The sequence below is a fragment of the Pomacea canaliculata genome, linkage group LG8, assembly GCF_003073045.1.
Source record: "Pomacea canaliculata isolate SZHN2017 linkage group LG8, ASM307304v1, whole genome shotgun sequence".
Classification (NCBI taxonomy): Eukaryota; Metazoa; Mollusca; class Gastropoda; order Architaenioglossa; family Ampullariidae; genus Pomacea; species Pomacea canaliculata.
Window position 1 is genome coordinate 55,401 of NC_037597.1, and position 25,204 is coordinate 80,604.

Consider the following 25,204-nt stretch of genomic DNA (forward strand, 5'->3'; position numbering starts at 1 on the left):
TGAAGCTAGTCACGATATTGTCATGTACAGTGAAGCTAGTCACGATACTGTCAGTGTACAGTAGCTAGTCACGATCTGTCAGGTACAGTAAAGCTAGTCACGATACTGTCAGTGTACAGTGAAGCTAGTCACGATACTGTCATGTCAGTGAAGCTGTCACGATATAGTGTACAGTGCTAGTGTGTCAGTGTAATGTGAAGCTAGTCACGATACTGTCTGTGTACTGTGAAGCTAGTCACGATTTTGCCACGTACTGTGGTACACCTCACAGCACGAGCCACCCATAGGGCCCAATCAAGCCACTGACCACACGGAGAGCAAAAGCTTGCAAAAACAACCGAAAAAGTTGAATTTTCGAGAAAATCGTACTAACTGTTATTATATAGCTGCTTTTGTTATTTATTGTCAATATTATTCCAACGGCCTCCGTTGTTGCAAGCAAGACAAAGATCGCGGATCCCGCTAGCAGGTCTCTCCACGGGCAGGTAACTGGCGTCTCGGCAAATGATGATTGTGGAGAAACGCTCGGTCCTGCTACAGTCTCAGTCGTCAGCACACCTGTCACACGCTGTCACAAGGTTTTTCAAACTCTGCTCTCCCTCTCTACTCCCATTTTCATTTTCCTCATAGTATTACCTCAAGAGACAGCCAGCAGCGCCCCCTAGTCTAGCTGCAGCAAGTGGCTGTTAGCAGGTACGCTCTCCTCTCGCTCCTCTTCTCTCTCGATTTGCTTCACTGTACTGTGCTTCATCTAAGCTTTTACATCTGATCGTAGAGTTATCGGGCTAAGTATTGACTTCCTTGTGTTGTCGTCACTTCTGCTATTGCGACACAAACAGTGTTTCTGACACGTGCGCAGATCTTTGCTTTAGTCAAGCACAGGTAATTCACCAACCTTACAATGTTCGTGAAGGTTGTACTTTTTATCGCCTAACCCACAAATGGGGGGCCATACCATTTCGCAATCACAAATTACAGTGACAAAACATAGTCATGTGACAGAAAGATACCAAGAGTTTCATCTCAAGATTTGCTTAGACTTTCCTTTCTAAATGTGAAAAAACTGAGAACATTTTGTGTTAATAAGGCCGACAGTTTGCTGTTGTCACAAAAGTCCAGATTATTCAGGCTAACAACAATGTGATTACTACCAACCACAAGCTTTGCCTGAACTCCACATGAACACCTCCCACAACAACGGCAAGTGTCTAACTTTCTCCTCGCTCGGTCTCGGGCAAAGGAAGCAGAGCTGTTGCTTTCTTGGCAATGGAGTTGTATTTCGTGAAGCTGTTGAAGGCTACACAGTGCGCCCTGTTCTCCCCACAACATTCCTCTTCCACACATTTTCCAAGTCCAGCAAGTTCCTCGCCCAGTTTCATCAGAAAAGATTCACTGTTGTGAACTTTTGCCCTATTTTCACTCGGGGCTTAGAAAAGTCCAAACAATGAAGGCATTCATGGCACTGATATCCACATTTGTACAAGATTACCATCGGCCATCTTCTTGTTTTTCATTTCGTGGTGGAGCAGCGAATCAGTTGTCCATTGTGTTCCTCCTTTTGTCTTGTTGTGGGTCCTGCATGCCAATATACCCGAGCTGTCGTGGCGATACAGGTATCGCTGGTCCCTGCATACAGGGCCTGGCATTTATACCCGGGGTCCATACGGACCCACCGGTGATTAACGATAGAATTTTAATTTGAGCAGGTATTTGAAAATTCATTTCACTCACGATGAATCCACCACTAAAGTGTGAAAGTCAAGAAATTTCAAAACGTTGAGATAATTGCTTTTATAACTACCGAAACTTTGGTTGGGAACCGCAGCGGCCGTAAGAGGGTTAATCACATGGCGACACGTGACTTGTCACTAGTGTCTGTGACACACCTGTTGCTACTAATGTCTGTGACAACACAACTGATAGCATAACCTTGCTACTAGCGTCTGTGACACACCTGTTGCTACTAGTGTCTGTGACAACACAACTGGTGGAATGGCCTTGCTACTAGTGTCTGTGACACACCTGACACCTAAGGAAATAATGTGGATGTCAACTTTGACCTCTCCGATCTCTCTGCACTTCGGAAAAGAAAACGCAAGACTAATAATTATTTTCAAAAAAAGCAGTCCGGATGCTTGATGTGCAAGTGCATGTAAGTGCATGTAAGCTAAGAAAAGTCCCAATGTGGGGAACACCTTCAGTCTCATGTTGCTATTGAGTGCATCTAAGACACGGATGGTGTTTGTCAGACTGCAAGGTTAAAGGTCAATGCTGATTTCAAGTGAAGCACACCAGATTTTGACAGCGGCAGGATACTTGACCTGGATTTAAACATCGTATTCTGCACTAGCTCAACCTGTTAGAAAAGATTTGCAGGCTGGTATTCCATTAATTAATGGAAATTAAAAACACGACTGTGAGTTCTTTGTAGTTCAGTCCTTTGATGGTCTGTCTCTGGGTTGACAAGAAACCAAGAAACTAACCGTCAAATACATTGATGAAAAGAAGGATCAGGCTTACAGTTCTTGTCTAGTTACTTTAGGGATATGTGTGCTCAACTATAAACTTGAAACACGCCGAGGGTAACAACATTTAAATAATGAAGATGACTAAAGCATTGCCGGAATGTCCTCTATTGTCTAAGAACAATGCCATTATTTATCCGCCATCCCACCCTTTGCTCCATAAACTTGTTATGAATGTAATCGCTAGGTGAGCAACACGAATTTCTGCCTCCCCGTGCGGTACACATGTGTGAGAAGAATCATGCAAAACAGCAGGTGATACCGAGCAGATAGGTAAACAAACACAGTGTACTAATAATAATAATAATAATAATAATAATAATAATAATAATAATAATAATAATAATAATAATAATAATAATAATAACAATAACAATACGGATCAGAGAGAGAACACAAAAACAACTTGACAGTAAAATACCAAGACAGACCAAGAAGAGAACGTGGTATACCAACTAGATCGTGAAATAACAAGACAGACCAAGGAGAGACAGCAGAGTACTAAACAGAGACATAACAAAGAGAGAACAGTATACCAAATAGATGGTGAAATATTAAAACAGACCAAGTAGAGAACTAGCTAGAATACTAGATACTGACCGCCACCAGATGGTGCCACGAAAACGTGGAGCTCTTCACAGACTTCTGCGCTTTCAGTGACCATGTCATAGTGGCACTGTTCCCACACAAGAATATCCACAAGACAACTTGGACTTCCCCTGATTGCCAGGCAGAAAACAAGATTGACCATATAACAGTTGCTCGACAGTGGAGAAGGAGTCTTCAAGATGCCCGAGTGGGGAGAGGTAGAGAGGCAGCAGAGAAGACTGGCTTAAAGGTCAACAGAAAGACCAAAGTGATGAGAATCAACAGCAAGCAGGAACTTCCAGTCAGACTTCAAAGAGAGAACATCCTGGAAACAGACCGCTTCACGTATCTGGGGAGTATTGTCAACGAGGATGGTAGAGCGGACGATGACATCAAAAGCCGCATCAACACGGACGATGACATCAACAAGGCCAGGCATGCTTTCAGCAGCCTACAGCTGGCGAGGTGTTGTTGCGACCCTATGCTCCTCAGGGAGCAACTAGGATAAACTAAAACTTAAGCAGACCAATTGCAAAGCAAAGTTCTCCCCACATACTTAGTCCCAAATTACTAGCTTCTAGTTAGGTAGTGCGGCCAGCGAGTGCGGGAATGTTCACTCACTGTCTCTGTCGCCGCTACTAGCTCTCCATAAACTCAATGACTTCCTTAAATAGACGACAGTGCTGTCACGTGATTTCCTAAAATACCCAGCAGACACATTCCTGCGAAGAGTGGTCGAACAATCACACCACTGAGTGGTTAGCTGAGGTAGTCGACCTGACTACCACACTTGCAAACTTTCCTAGATTTTCCAGGTCGGCGCCGCCTCACGGGGACGAGCGTCTCAACACCTTGCTGAGCTCCGACTCTCGGGTCAGTGCCCGAGACCTTCAGCAGAAGATAGTCCCCTCCTCTGGAGGACGGGCGTCGAAACTCCTTACTCTCGGGGTCAGACAAAACCCAGGCAACTCCTCTGGGTCGGGTATCTCGACAAGTTCTCACCACCGGTCTGGGGTCGGCATCTCGACAAGTTCTCACCACCGCTCTGGGGTCGGGCATCTCGACAAGTTCTCCACCACTGGCTCTGGGGTCGGGCATCTCGACAAGTTCTCACCACCGGCTCTGGGGTCGGCGCTCTGCATCGCTGACGCAGATGCGTCTTCTTCGTTGAAGCTCTCTTCACCGCTACCTTCTATCAAATAAAAAAAATGGCTGTCGTGCAGTGTAAAGACCCCCCCCCCCCCTTATCCCTGGCTGGCGCTTTACTAGAAAAACCTCCCCACCAACCCTTCCACAATCTTCTGTCTAAATTATCAATTCACGAACAGTCACCCGCGTGCCAACTCAGACACCTCTACTTTCGTTCACCTAAAATCACGTTGTCACGGACCGTCCGCAGACACGCGCATTCTTTCCACAAACCAAAATATCCTGATCGCTTGAGGGTGGGCGTACCCTCTTAGAGGCACGAATAATTATTCAATTCAAATACAATGTCAAATGAAACAAAGGCAAAGTATCCACACTCATAGATTCACTCCTTCATCCGTCACACAAGATATATTACCAATATGTTATCATTCATCCCACGTACTGTTAAAGATAACAATAAAATCGACTCTCATAAATATTGTCACCGATGAAGAACCCAATGTTCGCTCCCGATGAAACATCAACCTCTTATATTAAAGTCTTTGAGACCCTCCCAAGTCCTCTAATCCAATTAGTCCCACTGATCTTCTTTCCACAAAGTCTATTTATTATTGAAAATAAATGGTTTTCACAGTACCCACAGTTTACAAGCGGAACGTCTCGGTCTTGCGCATGCGGCCGCCTCCTAGGTGTTTGGCAGGATGATGTTAGATTCGCTGAAGGCTGGGAGGAAACCTTTCCTCCACCGGTGCTTACTCTCAGGCTGTGAAGAACTGTCCCTTCCAGGCGACAGATGGAAGTCGGTGCCCCAGTCTTGCACCAAGTTTTTCCGTTCTTTTCTCGCTGATACCAGTGTTTGGTTTCTTTGACCCCGCCAAGAAACTGTACTGCGGGATGCCCAAGCCACAGAGCTCCCCCACGGTGCGAACACGGACTACAGTGACTCACGACCTGTGAAGTACATCCACCTGTAGTTTACCCACGGTATTACTTTCCGTAATACTTTTTCCGCTGTCGCAGCAGTTGCGAGAAAGTCCCAATAAAATCCACCAGCTTCCAACTTTTGTTCCGCCGTCTGCTCTCTCCTTTCCGTTTTTTTCTCTAACGTTATTTTCCTCTAAATTTTACGTCACCTTATTTTGACGTCCCAGTTTGCGTCATTTGCTCAAGGGCAAACAACTTCCAGCCCACTACGCTAAATCAGATCAACCACGGTTGTCGATCTTCCCTCCTAACCCCCTCTACTAAGTACTTATCCGTTACACACGTGCTTCCTTTCATGATCACAATCACACATCCTGTCACCTTTCAGTAACAACCATTTAAATACTGAAAAACCGCGACGGGTCAGGTGTCAGTCACTGACAATGTAACGTATCCGGTGACATGTCAATCACAATGTAACGTATCCGGTGACATGTCAATCACTTATGTATCTACGACAAATATGTTTTCGTGCTCGTTATGTTAACACCTTATCGAACTAATTCAACGTTTGTCCCTGTGTGTCTGGTTAAGAAAGGTCTCTAGACAGGGTAAGTAGCTCTGCTCCCTGTATTTTAGGGATCAAGGCACGCACACTCTGTTGCCCTATGAACTCAACCTATGAACTGGTGTCCGTATGTTCCGCAGCTCCTGTTAATTACGAGCAAGTGGGTCTGCAAGTAGAGCCATGTGGCCACTTCACCATCTCATCAGATGGAACATCCACCTCACCCTTCAACTTCTCATCTTGTTGCGACTACCACACGCATGTACAGCAACAGCCAACGTGGCTTCGCAAGGTGAGTGGTGTGCACAATACTCTCCTTCTGGCTTCCAGTGTTCGTATTAAAGTGACTTACATCATAAACATAAACTTACACTATCATAGCCAGAGTTAATGTTATAAAACTTACACTATCATAGCCAGAGTTAATGCTGTAAACAGGTAACTGACACTATCATAGCCAGAGTTAATGCTGTAAACATAAACTTACACTATCATAGCCAGAGTTAATGTTATAAACAGGTAACTAACACTATCATAGCCAGAGTTAATGCTGTAAACAGGTAACTGACACTATCATAGCCAGAGTTAATGTTGTAAACAGGTAACTTACACTATCATAGCCAGAGTTAATGTTATAAAACTTGCACTATCATAGCCAGAGTTAATGTTATAAACATGAACTTACACTATCATAGCCAGAGTTAATGCTGTAAACAGGTAACTGACACTATCATAGCCAGAGCTAATGTTGTAAACATAAACTTACACTATCATAGCCAGAGTTAATGTTATAAACATAAACTTACACTATCATAGCCAGAGTTAATGTTGTAAACATAAACTTACACTATCATAGCCAGAGTTAATGCTGTAAACATAAACTTACACTATCATAGCCAGAGTTAATGTTATAAACATGAACTTACACTATCATAGCCAGAGTTAATGCTGTAAACAGGTAACTGACACTATCATAGCCAGAGTTAATGTTATAAAACTTGCACTATCATAGCCAGAGTTAATGTTATAAACATGAACTTACACTATCATAGCCAGAGTTAATGCTGTAAACAGGTAACTGACACTATCATAGCCAGAGCTAATGTTGTAAACATAAACTTACACTATCATAGCCAGAGTTAATGTTATAAACATAAACTTACACTATCATAGCCAGAGTTAATGCTGTAAACATAAACTTACACTATCATAGCCAGAGTTAATGTTATAAACAGGTAACTAACACTATCATAGCCAGAGTTAATGCTGTAAACAGGTAACTGACACTATCATAGCCAGAGCTAATGTTGTAAACAGGTAACTTACACTATCATAGCCAGAGTTAATGTTATAAAACTTGCACTATCATAGCCAGAGTTAATGTTATAAACATGAACTTACACTATCATAGCCAGAGTTAATGTTGTAAACATAAACTTACACTATCATAGCCAGAGTTAATGTTGTAAACATAAACTTACACTATCATAGCCAGAGCTAATGTTATAAACATGAACTTACACTATCATAGCCAGAGTTAATGTTATAAACAGGTAACTTACACTATCATAGCCAGAGTTAATGTTATAATCATGTAACTTACACTATCATTAATCAACCACCAGTTGGTGCACCTTACCTTGTAGTGGTTTGGTGACTTGCGCGCTTTGTGGGTCCACAGAGCGATGTCGGCGGGAGCCTGGTGCTCCTGGCAGCTCTAACCAAATTAAACAGGTCTGTCAGGGGAGAGGCCAGACTAAAATGTTGCACCCTGGCCCTCCAGGCTGGGAGTTTTGAGAAAAAGCTGTTACTAAAACCGCAACAGTACTACAACAGGGGCCTGGTCGGGAAGCTTCGTCTATAGAGGAGCTTATTACACGTGCTGGTGAAAGCCTTAGAGAAGCCAGCTCGCTGACTCATCTTCTGACGATCAAGACAAGAACCAGGAGAGGGACCTGGAACATCAGAACCCTCTATGAAAGTGGCAAGTCGGCTCAAGTGGCAACAGAAATGAGAAAATACAACATCAGGGTTCTCGGGTTATGCGAAACAAAATGGAATGGAAGTAGCCAGACCAGACTAACATCAGGAGAAACCATTATTTATTCTGACCACAAAGACCTGGACCACGATCACACCCAGGGAGTAGCACTGCTGATTTCAACAGAGGCACCAAAGGCGCTGATGGCCTGGGAACCAGTCTCACCACGGCTCATGTCAGCACGGTTCCATGCTAAAGGAAGGAAGATCACCATCATCCAATGCTATGCACCAACAAATGAAACAGAGGAAGAGAAAAAAGAAGACTTGTACAGATCCCTGCAGTCTCTGCTTGACCACACACCAAGAAGAGTTCTGAAGATCATCATGGGAGACCTAAATACCGAAAGTGGGAGATGATAACACCTACAGGGAACTCATTATGGGAAGACATGGCGTTGGCACTGCAATGAAAACATTTTCCTTCCGACACTGTGAAGGCGGTCCTACTGTATGGTTCTGACACCTGGAGAGTGACAAACACCATCAACAACAAGCTCCAGACCTTTACCAACCGATGCCTACGACATATTCTGGGAATACGATGGCCTGACAAGATCTCCAACAGCAGCCTGTGGTAAAGAACCAACCAGAATGCCACTAGCCAAGACATCACAAAGCACAAATGGGGGCTGGATAGCACACACCCTGCGCTAATGGGGTGGATAGGACCCACCCTGCGCTAATGGGGTAGATAGGACACACCCTGCGCTAATGGGGTGGATAGGACACACCCTGCACTCACCAGCTGACACCATGGCCAGGCAGGCACTTGACTGGAACCCTCAGGGGAAGAGGAGAGTTGAGAGACCAAAGCAGACTTGGAAAAGAACAGTAGAGAGCGAGGCAAAGGACATTGGAACCACCTGGGCCCAACTGAAGGGGGCTGCCCTATACCGGGTCCGCTGCTAACCCTAACCCTGAGGTGTTGTTGTGGCCCTATGCTCCTCGATGAGTAACAAGGAATAAACTTACACTGTCATAGCGAGAGTTAATGTTATAAATATACAGGAAGATGAGATGTGAAAAGAGGGGGCAACCGCTTAAGTTAAAAGTGAAAGGAACAAATCACAGTGCGTGATGTGAAAAGACTGTATAACTGTTATTATACTTGGTATTATTCTTGCAGTTGCTGCGTGTGACCGCCCCTGGGTCAAGGTCTTTGAAAACGACGAGCAAGGTACCCCCGTATTTGGCGAAAAGCAAGATCTCAAGATGGCGGTCCTGCGAGGGGCGACAATCCGCGTGTTGATGCACGACTTTGTGGTCGAGCCCGGGGGCTACGCCACCCACAGCTTCACTTCCGGTGTGGATAATATCAACATCAGAGGCGACGAGATATGCGCCGAGATTATCAATCACATCGCCGTGCGGGGCTGCGAGTTCGTGGAGAATGCGCACTATCGTCATTTCCTGCCCTGCACGAGCGGCAACGTGCACGTGGCGCAGTACCTGGTGGAGAGCCCCAGCTTCCTGGGACAGGACACGCAGAAAGTCCGCATCTCGTGGTTCGCAAAGGAGATCCAGGCCGACATCCACAACAACAAGCCTTTCTACGGACACTTTCTGGACGGCGGCGCCACCGTCGGCAATAAGGTCAGGTATCTGTTGAGGTCATAAAGTCAAAGGTCCCATGCATGTGCCTACGTCATAGATTTAAGTAATCAAGTAAGCTTTTCTATCCAATCACAATGTTAGACGTAAGAATGGGCTTGAGCGAGTATGAACATGCCTTACAGTGTTAGATATGAACAGCGAGTATGAACATGCCTTACAGTGTTAGGTATGAACAGTCAGTATGAACATGCCTTACACTGTTAGGTATGAACAGCGAGTATGAACATGCCTTACAGTGTTAGATATGAACAGTCAGTATGAACATGCCTTACAGTGTTAGGTATGAACAGCGAGTATGAACATGCCTTACACTGTTAGGTATGAACAGTCAGTATGAACATGCCTTACACTGTTAGGTATGAACAGCGAGTATGAACATGACTTACAGTGTTAGATATGAACAGTCAGTATGAACATGCCTTACAGTGTTAGGTATGAACAGCGAGTATGAACATGCCTTACACTGTTAGGTATGAACTGTCAGTGTGAACATGCCTTACAGTGTTAGGTATGAACAGCGATATGAACATGCCTTACAGTGTTAGGTATGAACAGTCAGTATGAACATGCCTTACACTGTTAGGTATGAACTGTCAGTGTGAACATGCCTTACAGTGTTAGATATGAACAGTCAGTATGAACATGCCTTACACTGTTAGGTATGAACTGTCAGTATGAACATGCCTTACACTGTTAGGTATGAACAGCGAGTATGAACATGACTTACAGTGTTCGATATGAACAATCAGTATGAACATGCCTTATAGTGTTAGATATGAACAGCGAGTATGAACATGCCTTATAGCCTTACAGTGTTAGATGTGGCAAACCATTTGCTACAATGTTAGATATAAGCAGCCAAGATAAACCGTGTGCGGACGTTTCGCCGCCGGACGTTTTGCAGCATTATGTCAGAGAGAGAGAGCTTACTTACTTCTCAAAGAATGAAAGTAACTACTAGATTACACAAGAATTCTTTATTTCAAACAAATTTTACACACAGACTTCACAGACAGTTCACTTTGATTGTCACAGATTATGCGCAGCAGCTTTGAGAAAAACTAAAACATCCTCCTGTGCGTACCTCTAACGGTTCACATGAGGAGGGATAGTGAGAGAGAGTTCACTGATACATTGATACAATGGCGAGAGAACTGTGTGAGCTAAGGGGCGTCACACACTTGACTTCGGCTAAAGGTCTCGTGTGAAATGCCGAAATGAAGTGCCTCCGTCGACGAAACATACGTTGGCAAAACGTCCGTGTACCAGATTAACATGGTTTCACTGCGTTAGAGTAAGAAGCGATCCCTGGCAGTGATACATAAAATGTTTAGTTTGTACGGACGTACGCTATGGTCATGTAACGGAGCGTCACGTGATCGTGGCTACAATGACGTCATTGGCCTTGCCCGAGGAGGAGTGACCACCATCAGGGACCGCGACTACCACCTTGTCTGTCATTTGTCAAACTAAAGTTTCGGTAAGGCACTTGAAAATGTATCGTTTGCAGTCGTAACCTGTAGAGTAGGTGTGATGCAAGAACAGGCGGGAGCGGCGATGTGAACGTGTGAACGTGTGAACGATCACTACGCCCTCTACACCGTCTATGTTGGTCTATGCTCGCTTTCTCATGTCAGTTGCACTTCCACAGGAGGAGTTGCTGGAAGCGGCCAAAGAAGGCAAGGATATCCGAGCTCTCATGACGGACCGAGGCTACGGCTTTCCGCTGCACGTGGTGATGTGGTCACGTGACGGGCGCGTGGCGGGTCAGAGCAACATGCACCTGTCGCAGAAGTACAGCGGTAACAACATCGTCTACAACACCCAGACGCCGTACAGGTGGATGTCCTCCTGGAGCACAAACGGCCGGAGGACAGCTCGCGCTGGGCCGTGGGGGTCGCACCAACCGGGGCGGGGTCAGATTACGTCTCGCTCAACTGGTTCGTCGACGCGTGCTGGCAGCACGTCTACACCAATGACGAGTACGGCGAAGCTAGCGAGGGCTCCTAGAAATGTTGGTGGCGGCCGTCAGAGCGGGTCACCGCATCCGAGTTGTCCTCTCCAACTTCGCCATGGAGGCGCATTTCATCCGCATCCGTAACGGCCACGTCACCGCCTAACCTCACGACATGATGTCCAACAAGGGCGGCGACTCCTTCGACGAGTTCGACTTCAAGACGGACACGTACTACGTCTTCCGCCTGGCACACACTACGGGGACGGTGCGTACCTACGGCTTCCTGGTGCGTAACACCTCTATTCCTGTGGTGCCTGTCATGTCCAAACAAGCCATCAAATGGTTTATGGATACCCGCAAGTGGCACAAGATTCTCGAGACCAAGAGCACCGGGGTGGCTACCTGGGGGCTTAAGGGCAACGTCAAGAGCGCCATCCGCAAGGCTGCTGACGTCCGCCTGGGCGTCATCTTCGACGAGCGCAGCGGCGAGATGTACATGAACGTGGACAACGCGCGGGTGGCCACTGCGGGTGGTGACGACGACTCGACGGCACAGGCCATCCGGGTGCTGGGGGACCGGCCATACGACGCCCACGAATACGAGCTGGCGGCCTTCCCCTTCTGGGTTTACCTGTGCATCCCGACCACCTCCTCCATCAACCTGTCTGGCTGGCAGTTGGGTGAGCATCGCCGCTACTTCCAGAGCAGCAGGCGGGCCCAGACCTTGTGGTTTGCACAGCTCTGAGACGGCGGACATTTTGTCATCGTCAGACGTTTAACAGGCCACCGGGTTTTACAGGCTCTCAAACTCCGGGTATTCACGCAATCTTCTCTTAAGCAGGTTACATTGGACGCCGGGTGACAGCTAGGCTAGTTCTGTAGGTTCATCAAGTCCAAACACAAGTGGCCGGTAGTCACGTGCCTCCACTCAATGACTTTCGCTGTCAAAAGTTTCAATAAACGTCAACATTGGTTATCACAGAAAGAAGTCATTTGTTCAGCTAATTTCTGTTGCTATTGTGTGCTAACACCACGGAATATCACGTGATGCTTGTAACGAGAAATCTTAGGGTCCAAGGGCCGCAGCTCTCGATAGCGAGAGGAAGGGGGGGGGGGCGGTGCTTACTGGAGCGGGAGGGAGATAGTCGCTAGAGGAAAGAATAAATAACGCAGACAAGTAATGAAACAATAAGCATTTCTCTTTTCTGTACCACTTGATATTTATTGTGTGCTCGAGAATAGTCCTGCATAGACAGCTGCACTACCATTAATAGTCTGCATAGACAGCTGCACTACCATTAATAGTCCTGCAAATGTAACTGCACTTCCATTAATAGTCTGCATAGACAGCTGCACTACCATTAATAGTCTGCATAGACAGCTGCACTACCATTAATAGTCTGCATAGACAGCTGCACTACCATTAATAGTCCTGCATAGACAACTGCACTTCCATTAATAGTCCTGCAAATGTAACTGCACTTCCATTAATAGTCTGCATAGACAACTGCACTACCATTAATAGTCTGCATAGATAACTGCACTATCATTAATAGTCTGCATAGACAACTGCACTATCATTAACACTCCTTCATAGATAGCTTCATTGCCATCAATAGCCCTGCATAGACAGTTCATTAATACTCCTGCATCAATAGCTCGACTGCCATTAAAGAAAATGTTAATGTAGATTTTGTTCAAAACAGTGTGAGTGCACTTAACCCTTCTCGTAGGTGAGATAACATTTCGATGAATGTCAGTCTTTACGATGACGAGTGGTCTAACCTCTCTCATTGGCGATCGAGTCTGCTGGCGTTGTGAGATGTTTGTCCTCGCTGTCTGCTTGGTGTACTTTGCCCTGAAACTTACAAAAATTCTCGTCCTAGTTGTTAGTGTGATCTTCAAATGAAAATGTACTAGACAGAAGGACTGTTCACATGCAAAAGAAATGTTCAGTTAGGTCTTAGAGGCAGACCGAATTTGCAGGAAGTGGTAACGTGAGAAAATATTTTATAAGACTTGGAGAGACTGAGACAGGGAAGGGACGAGGCAGGGAGAGAGCGATTGAGTTGAATGGCGACTGGCACCACTCACATTGTTATCTCTGTCTTTACGTGACACCTAAGAAGAGGAAGATGTCAGGACTTGGCCATAGTAACTGATGAACCACAAATTAAAGGAGAGAACAGGCTAGCACTAGTCCTAGTACAGCAACAGTCAGTCAGTCGTCCCATGACCGCCACCTGTGGTTGGGAGGATGACAAGGATAGACCGCCACCTGTGGTTGGGAGGATCACAAGGATAGACCGCCACCTGTGGTTGGGAGGATCACAAGGATAGACCGCCACCTGTGGTTGGGAGGATCACAAGGATAGACTAGCAGCTGACAGGCCGCCGGTCTATTGTGGGCGATAGTCAGCAGGTGCTGTACAGGGCGACCTGTCCAGTCTTTGACCTTCGTAAGTCCGTTCTTCCACTGACCACCGCGGTGTCCACTACCCTCCAGGGTTACCTTGAGGGACAGTCTTCCACAGGCTCGTACAGCAACCCGTCCGAACCCGAGTCGCCCACATGAGCCCCTTCTATGTCCGTGTTGTCGCAGGGTTACTTCCCCTAGTTGACCTAGATGACTTAATTAAAATAACTAAGAAAGGGTAAGGCACTCGAAACAGGCACCACCCACATTTAACTACTTCCATACCTGCGTCACACAAAATTACTTCCCCCCACATGCCGGATTCTTTCGTGCACTGCCTCACACAAAGTGGTGTCAGGAAAAGATTAATCTCTACCCAACGACCATAAGGTCAGAAAACTACCTTTAGCTTACTACCGCAAGTCTGACCTTACTACCACAAACACACCTTGCTATCACAACACATACCAGTCACTCCTCTGGGACTCCGCTAGTGGAGCTTCCATCAAACTCTAGCAAGTGTTCAGAGGCGAGCAATCAAAAGCTGTTCTCTAAAACCGAATACAAGACCACGTGACTTCGCCTCTCAGGACGTCCTTCCTCTGACAGACTAAAATTCAACAAATGCATTTTCATTTATAAAATACTGACGGGGGTAAACTGTCCCAGACTCTCTGTGCTATTCTCATCCAAAACACTCCATCTTCTCCAAAACTGAACATTGCCATTCCTAGAGTAGACCTTTTTAAATCAAGTAAAATACTCAGGGAGGGTGCAATGGAACAGCCTCCCTCTCCATCTTAAAAACTTAACCTCCCAGGACTGCTTCGGCGCCACTTGTTAAAACACAATGCATGTACAATAATGTAGGAACATTTGATGAGGCCTGAACCATTAAAACAGAGATGATACTTCCCAACTCCAGGACCCTTGTAAATATCTGTTTTTACTCCTGCTTTTGTACATTTTCACCATACATTTCTTTTGATTGATGTTATGTTTTTTCTAGCGTTTAGAGCCTTAGTTAATTACTTACTTTATTCTTACCTGTAAAGGGTTAGGCTAAATGGGAAAAAGCATGTTTTTTTCTTACTTTACCTCTTGTTAATAAAGAATTGTCCTGTGTCGTTGTCATTGTCATTTTGTATTGTCATGTCATTCCGAGTCATTGTCATTGTCAATTGTCATAGTCATACCTAGTACCCCCAAATCCATATAGCCGCAACCCCACCTATACCCTATAATACTACTATTAGTCTCATATGACAATGTCTACTCCTCGTGTGCATCCATATGTCACATCATCTGCTTTGTACTATGCCATACACCCTTGCTACCCACAGTCGGCGTGATACAAGCTGCAGGAGTGATTTTCAAACCTGTTATGTTACCTTGACCACCTGGTGTCGTGAGTACATGATTGTGTATGTTGATCAATGCAATGTGTGATATGAGTTTTGTCGCAACTGTGCTCTTGACACATGGAGCTTGGAATGAAAGTGCAGGATGTAACTTTACTGAAGCTACAAATTGTTCCTTTGCCTTGGCAATTTACCACATGCGGAAATGATGATGAGGAGGAGGAGGGGAGGAGAGGGGATAGAATCGTGATTAGAGTATAAGTGGTATCAGGTACATGATTAAGATAGGACCAAGTTTAAGAGCCTTGGGACTCGTGAGTGGATAGAGGACTGGGTGGAGATAGCAGCATTACTATAAGTCCTATCTGAGAGCTGAGAGATATTGACTGAAACCAGTCTACTGCGAGAGCCTGAGATTGCCATAGAGAGTATTGGATATATGAATGAGTGGCGTACCTACTAACAGGCAGCAGACAGGTCTACATGGTGAGAAATGAGAGTCACCTCTATCTAGGCAGACAAATGTCGTTTGTTCTATCGTAAGAGGCGAGTCTCAGTGCCTATGAACGAGTTTAACCATGTGGATACTAAAGGAAATGAAAAATACACATGCGCGTTACACTCACACGCAAGAAAACACGGAGACTACCCCACCCCACCCCAAGCTAGAGATAATGAGAATGTTAGTAAGGAGATATATTATAAAAAAAACTAAATACAGTACGACAGAGCTATTGCCCCTGAGGCCTCAGCCTAACCACGAGAATGTAAAACACAGTGAACTCTGTTACACGATCTCCGTCCTCTCTGTGGGCCTTGGGTGATGCTTCACGCTGACCCCCTGTCTGTTCACGTACACAGACTCTGCTGGTCCCCAATCTCAGCTCCTCGCTGACCACGCGCGCACACGACGCAGGGCCCGACGACAAGGCGACGGAACGAAAGGAGGATGAACGTTTAGAACAGTCGAGCTCCGCGCGGCCACAGGGCGAGAGGCGCAGATGAATGAGATGATGAAGGACGAAAATGCAGCGAACGCACACAAGAACAAGGACACGATTTGCAGAAGACACACAGGATACGGAGACTACGAAGGAATAGAAAGATAGAAGACAAGACGAAGATGAAACGCAAATGAAAGACTGTGGATAACAAGAAAACATCTATACTAGGTGGCTTCATCGTGAAAATAAAAACCTGACCTGATTACAGTCCTATTGAGTTCTATCTTTTCGCCGAACAAACAAAAGTGCGAGCCAGTGCACTACCGCGCTGCTGATTTTTTTTTCCTAACGGTCTCACTGGAAGGGAAAAACTCGGAAACCTTCGGAAGACGTACGTCACGCGACCTTGCACACTTCCCTGCTAAGCAACGGTCTCGGCATTCACTCTGTCAGCTTTGAAACTTGCTTTTTTTTCTTTTTTGGGGCTAATTCTACAACGGTTTAAGCACGATGGAAGGACGGCATAAAGTTAATGGCGACAGGCAAAATAACTCAAGGCCTACAGCTGATGACAGGTACACAGGTAAAATAAACGAGGGCCCAGCACACCACAATGGTAAACTACAAGTAGTTACATCAGAGAGCTCCGTGAGCTACGACTGTGTAGTGGTTACGAACGATGCCTGCAAATTGACAGTTGATGTGTTCAAAACTCAGTGTGGTTTTTTTTTTTTTCTTTTTTTTTTTTTTTTGTATTTTGCTTTGGGATGTTTTCGTTCTGTAATATGATCTTTTTTCTGTTCAACGCCCTTTCACGAAAACCTATTGATTGCCAAGCGAAACCATAAACTCTAATGGGTACAAGCGACCATTTGTTTGACATATATCGACCTATGTTAAAATCTTAGAGTGGAGCTAATTTTTATGTACATGTATTTTGGTTTCTTGTTTGTGTTTTTTTGTTTATCTTGTCCTAATATTGAACAATTCTATTAGTCAACCATTTCATTGATGACCACTACTATACGAAATCGCGTAAAGAGTAGGATACATTTGATGCATCTATTTATAGGTGTGTTTCATTGTGGAAAACGTTGAGGTTTTAGTAGAATGTTGTGTTTAATAAGAGAAATATCACGGGACTCTTTTTGCTTCACGAGTTTCGTTCTCCGTCACGTGACCCCTATGAGTGTGGTTTCCATAGTGACAACCACGCCTCGAGAATGTGGCTGCAAGACGACTGCACGAAAAGAATTGGAAAAGATTAAAATTGTCTGTTCAGTTTCAGACAGAAGTCTTACAAGTCTTACACACAGAGTGCGTCATAGAGTAAAATGACGTCAAATCTTCGCAATGACCTCAGACACTTCCTGTCAGAGACTGACGTCACAATAAGACTCTGACGTCACAATAAGACTCGTCTGCTTGACCATCTCGGGAAGCTATCGCGGTTACACGGCGGAAGGACACAAGGGTCGAATTCACTGGATTTTTTCAATGTTTCTAAACATCGGCAACCGACATAGTGCTAATAAGTGGTAATTAAGTGAGAAATGAATCCTTTATTTCTCCTGTATCGCTCTCGTGCTCTATAATTGTTACTAAATATATTTTTGAAACGTTTGACCGCCGCCAGAGCCATATCACAAGCCTTGAGTATCCCTTGAAGAAAAAATAAAATCGTTTACCATTTTAGTACATTTCAAGTAAAAGTGTGTTTAAAAAAGCTTTTTACTTATTTTATCTTTTTCTGTAAGAAAAATATGAGGCTATTGAGATTATGGAAACTGTAAGTTAACGTGTAACTCTTCTAATCCTAACACGTTTTTTTTTCAGGCAGGAGAGAGCACATGAAATGTAAAATGACAAAAGCCTATTAAAGTCAGGATAAGATGTAAGTTACCGTGCGTTCAAAAATGTAAATTGGACTGAGTGTAAAGAGAATAGACATTTTCACGCACGAAGTATACTGTTAAAGGACAACACGAGTTCAACACATTTTCTTTATGGTCGGGATACGTTTATTTAAAATAATAATTCTCAAAATATGAGTGCATAATTATGTTTCATTTTAAAGATATAAACCTTTAAACGTCGACAGTCTCACCTGCCACTAGGAAACTAGGAGAAAATTATTCTCCTATATTGGAGAGCTCTGTTGCATATAAGTAGTATTTGTAACAGTGAGTGTGGCTCACTTCAGCAAATCTCTGCATATCTTCAAGTCAAATGAAGAAACATCGCTCGGGTTATCGTGTTCAAGAAGCGATTTGTTGTCCAGAAAATAAAAAAGCTGATTTTGGAATACAGCCCTACAACTTTAAACTTTATTTAGAAGCTTCAGCTAAAGTTTTAAAAAAAGGTCCAAACTATCACTCGACAGACTAGCAAATGAAAAAGGGCAACAATCACGGTCATTGCAGTCTAAGCTGTATTATTATTAATTCTCTGTTTTTATGTGGCTGCAGTTGAGATCACTTTTCCACGTGTAATGTGGTTAATAAAATGTAAACACATTTCCAATGTGCGTTTGTCTAAAATAAACTCCTGTAACTTTCTCTTTACATGGCTAATTTTGAGCATTGCACTTTGATTTTATAGTTACAGCTGACTACTCATAATGAATGTTTTGTCATTAAAATTATAACATAAAAATTTTACACACATTTATCAGTGTCAAAACTTATTTCTTCCCCATTTAGTTGCAGGTGAAATTGACTGTTTACTTACTTGCACATGTTCCTGTTTAAGCTCCTCATACCTTTGTCACATCAATGGTGCCTGGACACGTGGTGTCTGTGACTGTGTCACGATGTTACTTATAGAACAGAACAGTGTAGAAAGTGTCGGTGTTCATATCTGGTGCTTGATCTTTGTGCTTTTTACTAGCAGTGGATGCCAGTGGTAGCTCGTAGTTGGTTTAAGCACCTCATGCTTTTATATAGTTGGCATTGCTGTACGAAGATCTGTTTGTTTAACTAAAAGTCCAAGACTTGCTTGTACTGTATAAGTGACCGGATGACAATCGGTTCTGAAATGTTTTGAGCAAATTGTTGAAAATAGTACGGTGTGTGGATGATGTTTGCACGGCAAATTTGAACAAAGCAGAGATATATCTGTATTATACAAATGTGTGAAAAAAATTAATCCACTGGCGTTTGTAGACAGCATCTTTAGGAACAAACTCGATTTGAGTGTCCAAGAGAACACACATTGGGTCGTGGTCTGTTTTCTTTTATCGAGGATATAGCATCTTTCTTCTCTGAATTCAGCTCATGCAGACGACGCTATTTTTACATATACTGCCCTTTCCTCTCTTCCTGTTTTGTTTTGTTTGTTTTTGTTTGGTTTTGTTTTGTTTTGTTTTGTTTTGTTTTTTGTTTTTTTTGACAAATTCCGGTGTGATTAAGAGAAAAATATTAATATAATGTTTCTCGTACCTCTTCGTCATAAATACCTCCGGAATATGTTTTTGTGATCTTTTATGCTCTGGTTCCAGCCATTTTCTCCGAGCGCTCGTGTTGCCCTTTAATGAGGCTGTGGCTTAAATGAAAGGAAGATATGTTGATACAGCCCGACAGTTAACAGCGTCACTTCTCGTAGAAACCTCGTCAAGCTTGGGTTTATCAAATGATAATACTTATAAATTCTTCTGTCACTTGCTGATAGCGTTCATATATGTACTTTGTTCAACTGCGTGTTGCTATAGTAATGATTCCATTTCCGCAGTATGTTGTAGCCTGAACATTAAAGTATTTTGATAGTTATTTTTGTAAGTAACATTGTTTATAATATTGATGCAAGCTGCGTGTTTTCGCACAAGATGTATGAGGAATCTTCGAGTGGTGGAGACAAGCGTACAGACACATTAGCAGATTGGGACTAAGTCACGTGAGCTGTGTAGCCAATCACCAGGCTCAGCTAGTCCCGCTACACATCCGTTGAGGAACTAGTCACGTGACCGACAGCCCGTTGTTTGCTGCTGTTGTTGTCTTCTCGTCAGCCTACACTGAGGTACACAGAACTCGTCAAATCCATTGTGACTCAAACGTGACTGTTGTAGGAAGCAGTGAAAGCTTTGTTTGTGAGGTGTGTTGATATGTTGCTATATTGTGGTATTTGTGCAGCCTGCAGCAGTGCCGCCCCTCCTGCTGCCTCCAAGCAAAGAAGCAGAGAATAGTTGTGAGTCCCTGACAGCTCTGACAGGGTGTGTATAGCTGAGTAAGTGCCACTACAAGCTATTGCGTCGGTATTGTTATTCTGTCTGCTCTTGCATTGTATTCTTTATTTAGTAGTGAACTCTACAGCCATCGACAGAATGAGTTTTGTGTGAGAAGATTTGGAAGGAACGTTGCTGCATGGCTGTGTCTGTGTTCAGCATCCGGCCCTGATGAGATAACGCCGATTAATGGTGCACAGAGGGGCTGTCCTCGCACATGATCAGTGCACATTCAGCAGCATCTAGCTTGGTTTACAGCTTAGTTATTTTTTTATTTTGCTTTTTTTGTATGTTCTTTGTGTCATGTATGTCGCATTCATCACAAATACATGTGTGTTGCTGCAGGATTTAAGCTCTAAAGCTTAAGTATTTTGGTGTTTGTGATATTCCTCGTGCCCTAATTGTATAACAAGCTGTGCATTTTACTTGCTAGGTTAATATATCGAGTGATACAGCAGTAAGTTCTCAGATGTTTCTCATCTGCTGCATGTTTCATTGATTACCTTTAATGCAGTGTTAGACAAATGAGTGTGGTGTCAGCAGTCAAAATTGTATTGGGTATTGGTGCTTTATATTTAACAGTCTGTTTCTTTGTTCCCCTCTCTTTCAGTCTAGACTTGTTTCTCACAGCATGGATTTGGAGGGATGGAATGACCAGTTTTCAGTTGCCTTACACACTGCCAATTTCTCACTCTCCACTCTTGCCCTCTGAAATTTGTTACCACATTTTGTAAAATTCACTACTAGTCATAGCTGCCAGCTGACCTGTCACATAGTATTCAGTATACTCAACCTGTCTGTTCACTCTTCATTACTGTTGCCAGATTCACCATATTGCAACTGGTCTCCCATACTTGAAAAACTCAGATTACACAAATAGCAGTTCATTTCCTGAAGCAAACATACTACAGTTCCTTATTTTATTCCTTTACACTAGCTAGCATAGCCTAATGCTTCTTGGGTCACTATGTGGAAGACAAGCCGAGCCATCTCCTTCCCTGATAAATCTGAATAATGGGCAAGGGACAATTTTTCAATCTGAAAGACTTCCAGGCAGCAGCATTCTGCTCTAACCACTTGCCTCTCCCTATATATAATTGAAAAACGATTTTTCAGTTAATAGATCTATGCTGTGTACCATTTTTCCTTCTTTATTTACTCAGCATCAGCAGATTAGTAAGCAAAGAATATATAGTGTTTGTCATGACTATTTCTGTATGTTTTTTCTTCAGATAACACCTTGAACACATTGGTGTTCATGGTGCTACAATCACCAAGCAACTCTGTCTTGTTGTATAAGCAGATACAATCACCAAGCAAGTCTCTGGTCTTTTTGTTGTAGACAGTATAGGCAGATACAATTACCTAGCAACACACTAACCTTGTTTTACAGGCAGATATAATTAACAAGCAACTGTATTTTGTTGTACAGGCAGGTACAGTCACCAAGCAACTCTCTGGTCTTGTACAGGCAGGTACAGTCACCAAACAGCTCTCTGGTCTTGTACAAGCAGGTAGTCTCCAAACAATTCCCTGTCTTCTTGTACATTCAAGTACAATCACCTAGGAACTGTCTTGCTGCTGTACAGGCAGGTACAGTCACTAAGCAACTGTCTTGTTGTTGTACAGGTACAATGGCAAATTGTGGATGGCTATGGAGTTTCATCTGGTTCATCATCCTTCTTGTCTTCGGCTGGCCCATTGGATTCTTCTGCTCCATTTTTTATGTTCTTCTGAGTCCATTCTCAGCATGCTGCAGTGGTTGTAATGAATTTATCAACCTGTTGGAGAGGGGAGTCAAACTACCGTTGACTTGTGCACAGAACATGGTACATGGAAAATCCATGTGTTGAAAAAGATTGCTTAAGCTATTTTCTTTATCATTTCATTAAGTCATTTTCATCATGAATTATTGCATATCATGGTGCTATATATGAATACATCTCTTTTTTTTTTTGTTGGGAATGAGAAATGCATATACAGTCACATAAATTATAAGCATGTACTTTTAATCAGTTGGGGTTTGAGTAGTATATTATATCATTTTCTTTCTTGTATACAGATTAGGAGATATAAATCTTCCTGTAAAAATGTGTTTGTGCTGTCTCCATATGGCTAGAACAAAACATGATGTGCCTTATCTTGTACATTATTTCATTTTCTTTCCTGTAGACATGAATGTATATGTAAAAGTGTTTTGAGCTGTATTCATTCTGCTAGAACAGAACAATGCAGTGCCTGTATTGAACATTATTTGAGACTTTTTATTCTCACATTTATTATCTCTTGTTTATTTTTGTTGTTGTTAATGATGCTACACTCTCAGCCTTATAGGTTTGGCTGCATTCAGTTTTGTTTTAATCGCAGGTAATAATCAATGGGGTAACTATTATTGGAGTAAGAATATAACTGGGACACATGCTTGCTATAGTACTCAAAGACCAAACAGAAGGATTCTTTTTCAAAGTATCTGGGTTAATTTTATTGCATGATACCTATTTCCAATGTACCAGTGAATAATTCTCCATTCACAACTTGTAAGGTCTCACACATTGATGTCTGACTAATATGCACATCATTATAGGACAGGGGCACATTGATGACACTTGAAATAATCATGCATAACTAGTTTGGCAATTATCTACAACAATATATACATGTGTATTTATTGCATAAATTAAAAGCTTCACTGGGGCCAGTGGAATCATGTCTTTTACAAAATTATTTAAAGACCAAACTTGTCATTCTTGAATTTTTGTGTGAACAGATCTCTTATGAAGTTGAACAATGGTGCTGACAGAATTGTTCAGACACATTATCAAATATGCATTAATAACGTATTGTCGTCAAGTTTTCTACTGCTTGCTAGAAATATGAAACCACTGATTTTCGTCATTTTGTTTTCCTTAGTTTATATGTTATTCATTTGTTTTCATGTCCCTCATATGCTGTCCACGTCTCATTCTTGTTCTTAGGCGCTAAGAGTATGCTCCTTAGGAGTGTGAAGTACACACTTTACAAATTTTGCATTTATTATTATTATGAAATGTCTATCATGTCAGAATTGGCAAAGCATGGATGATCAAGTTGTTTTCTGCCATTCTTGCCACCAAGGTATATACGCATTGCTGTAGACTGTAATATTGAGATACAAGAATGGAATATCACATACATTGGAGATTGCAAAGTTAACATGTAGAATAGCCTTGCTGTGTAAACCTGTTTCACCTTGTTGTCACAGAATGCTCAACCCCAAACTCCCTCCCCTCTGACTTGAGATTGGCTAGCCTGACCACCTTATGAATCTTGTAAGTGCAGCTCTGTTTCTACCCTTTTATATCATCCAAGCACAATTGATGGTTCTAAGTTCAGCAGCACCATTTCTTAAATTAGTAGATGATTCTCAGTTTCTTCACCCAAGTGAACTAAAAACAAATTAATGTGCAACTAGTGTCCCAAATATCAAGAATAATAAACCCAAGCTATTCTTTAAAGATTTGTGTCATAAATAATAAGAATGACAAAACAATTCTTTAAAGACTTAGTAAATATACTGTAGCCGGACTGAACAGATTCCTCGTTAAGACTGCGGCCCCTTTAGCGCCAAGTCAGTCTGTTCCTCTAATTAGTGTTCCAGGGAAGAGGACAGAAGTTCCTAAGGAGAATTTCCACTAAAATTCTTCTCGTTCGTCGGGTGCGTTGTCTAATCTCTACCTCACGTTGTGTTTTTTTTTCCCAACCTCTACACACCCGACCTTGGAATCCACAACTTTTTCCCAGACAAAAGTCTTTTCTATGGTGCCACGTTCAACTCCACGGATCTTCATGTGTGTTCTCCGAGTCACAACTACATACAACACACATCTCTCTGGCTCTAGTGAGGCACTTTCATCTATTTCACACCACACACTAGCATTTGCTTGGACTAACACGCTCATACAGTAAATAAGTTCAAAAATAGATTTATTTATATTATTTACACATACAACTACTATATCTATTCTAACCTACCTACCTAGTCTACTAAAACCTAGCACTTAACTCCCTGGGGTGGGGAGAGAGGGGCTTAGTGACGTGAGCCGCTGTCCGGCGGACCATAGCCTCTTGCGGCAGAACGGTGCTACTCGCGTACTCAGAACCAAAGTTTTACTGATTTTCTCAGCAGGACCAGCTGCCTTTTGGTAAACAGGTGCAAGCACTGACTTTCTATTTATACTGGGCAGTTTAAATGCCACATCGCCCGCTGCTGTGCGTCATGCGCGACCAGTGATGGGGTGAAGGCAACAAGCAGCCAGCGGTACACGCTGCCCTAAGCAAACGCTCCCGCCACGAACTTGTATTACTGGACTGCTGGCAGACGATTTGTCCAAACTGCTAAAATGAGGCAGGTGTATACAAAGCTTCCGGTTTAGTTACATTCTTTGTTACGGCTCGCCGAGACTAACAGCGGAGAACTTCGCAAGAGGCTAAGCGTTGGTCTTGGCAGACAGACAGCAATCCACCTCTACTAAAATAAATTGTAAAGTTCTGTAATAAGCAGAAAATGATACATATGCTAAAGATGGGTGAAAGCTAACCTCAGTGTGAATGATGTGCCACACCAACTTTGCTATAATTATGGCTTTTATTAAAAATTGATTTATATTTTATAAAGCTTCATGGTTCAAGTGTTAACTGCAGGTTTTCATGAAACTTGGATTTGGTTCAAATGCAGCGTGTGACTCACCAGTTAGTCTTGTAACAGAATAGGTCCCAGTGGTGTCCAACCTTTTCTTGCCCTAGGGCAGCACTGGACATGGTCTAAAATCTCACAGGCCAGAACATGGCGGTTTTGCCAAATCATGACTAAAAATGAAATTATGTTGTGTCTTAGTTAAAATGAGCAGGCCGTAT

The 25,204-nt window shown here is 43.2% G+C and overlaps 1 protein-coding gene and 1 long non-coding RNA gene across 2 annotated transcripts; both read left to right on the forward strand.

Annotated features, from left to right (window-relative positions):
- Nucleotides 1-593: 593 nt before the first annotated feature.
- On the forward strand, nucleotides 594-12,359 carry LOC112570834. The gene is made up of 4 exons (XM_025249474.1): nucleotides 594-693; nucleotides 5,898-6,049; nucleotides 8,927-9,393; nucleotides 11,066-12,359. Exons 2-4 carry the CDS (start codon nucleotides 5,938-5,940, stop codon nucleotides 11,513-11,515), a joined length of 1,029 nt encoding a protein of 342 aa, XP_025105259.1. The 5' UTR covers nucleotides 594-693; nucleotides 5,898-5,937; the 3' UTR covers nucleotides 11,516-12,359.
- Nucleotides 12,360-19,887: 7,528 nt separating this feature from the next.
- Nucleotides 19,888-24,960, forward strand: LOC112570535. Its single transcript, XR_003100644.1, has 3 exons — nucleotides 19,888-20,106; nucleotides 20,220-20,313; nucleotides 21,941-24,960. It is a non-coding gene; the product is annotated as an uncharacterized LOC112570535 (long non-coding RNA).
- The last annotated feature ends 244 nt before the right edge of the window (nucleotides 24,961-25,204 follow it).

Excerpts from the sequence above, each read along its gene's own strand:
- LOC112570834 (XM_025249474.1), top strand. The coding sequence starts at position 5,938 with ATGTGGCCACTTCACCATCTCATCAGATGGAACATCCACCTCACCCTT. Across the intron at positions 6,050-8,926 it reads AGCCAACGTGGCTTCGCAAG|TTGCTGCGTGTGACCGCCCC; the intron begins GTGAGTGGTGTG and ends TTATTCTTGCAG. Across the intron at positions 9,394-11,065 it reads GCGCCACCGTCGGCAATAAG|GAGGAGTTGCTGGAAGCGGC; the intron begins GTCAGGTATCTG and ends GCACTTCCACAG.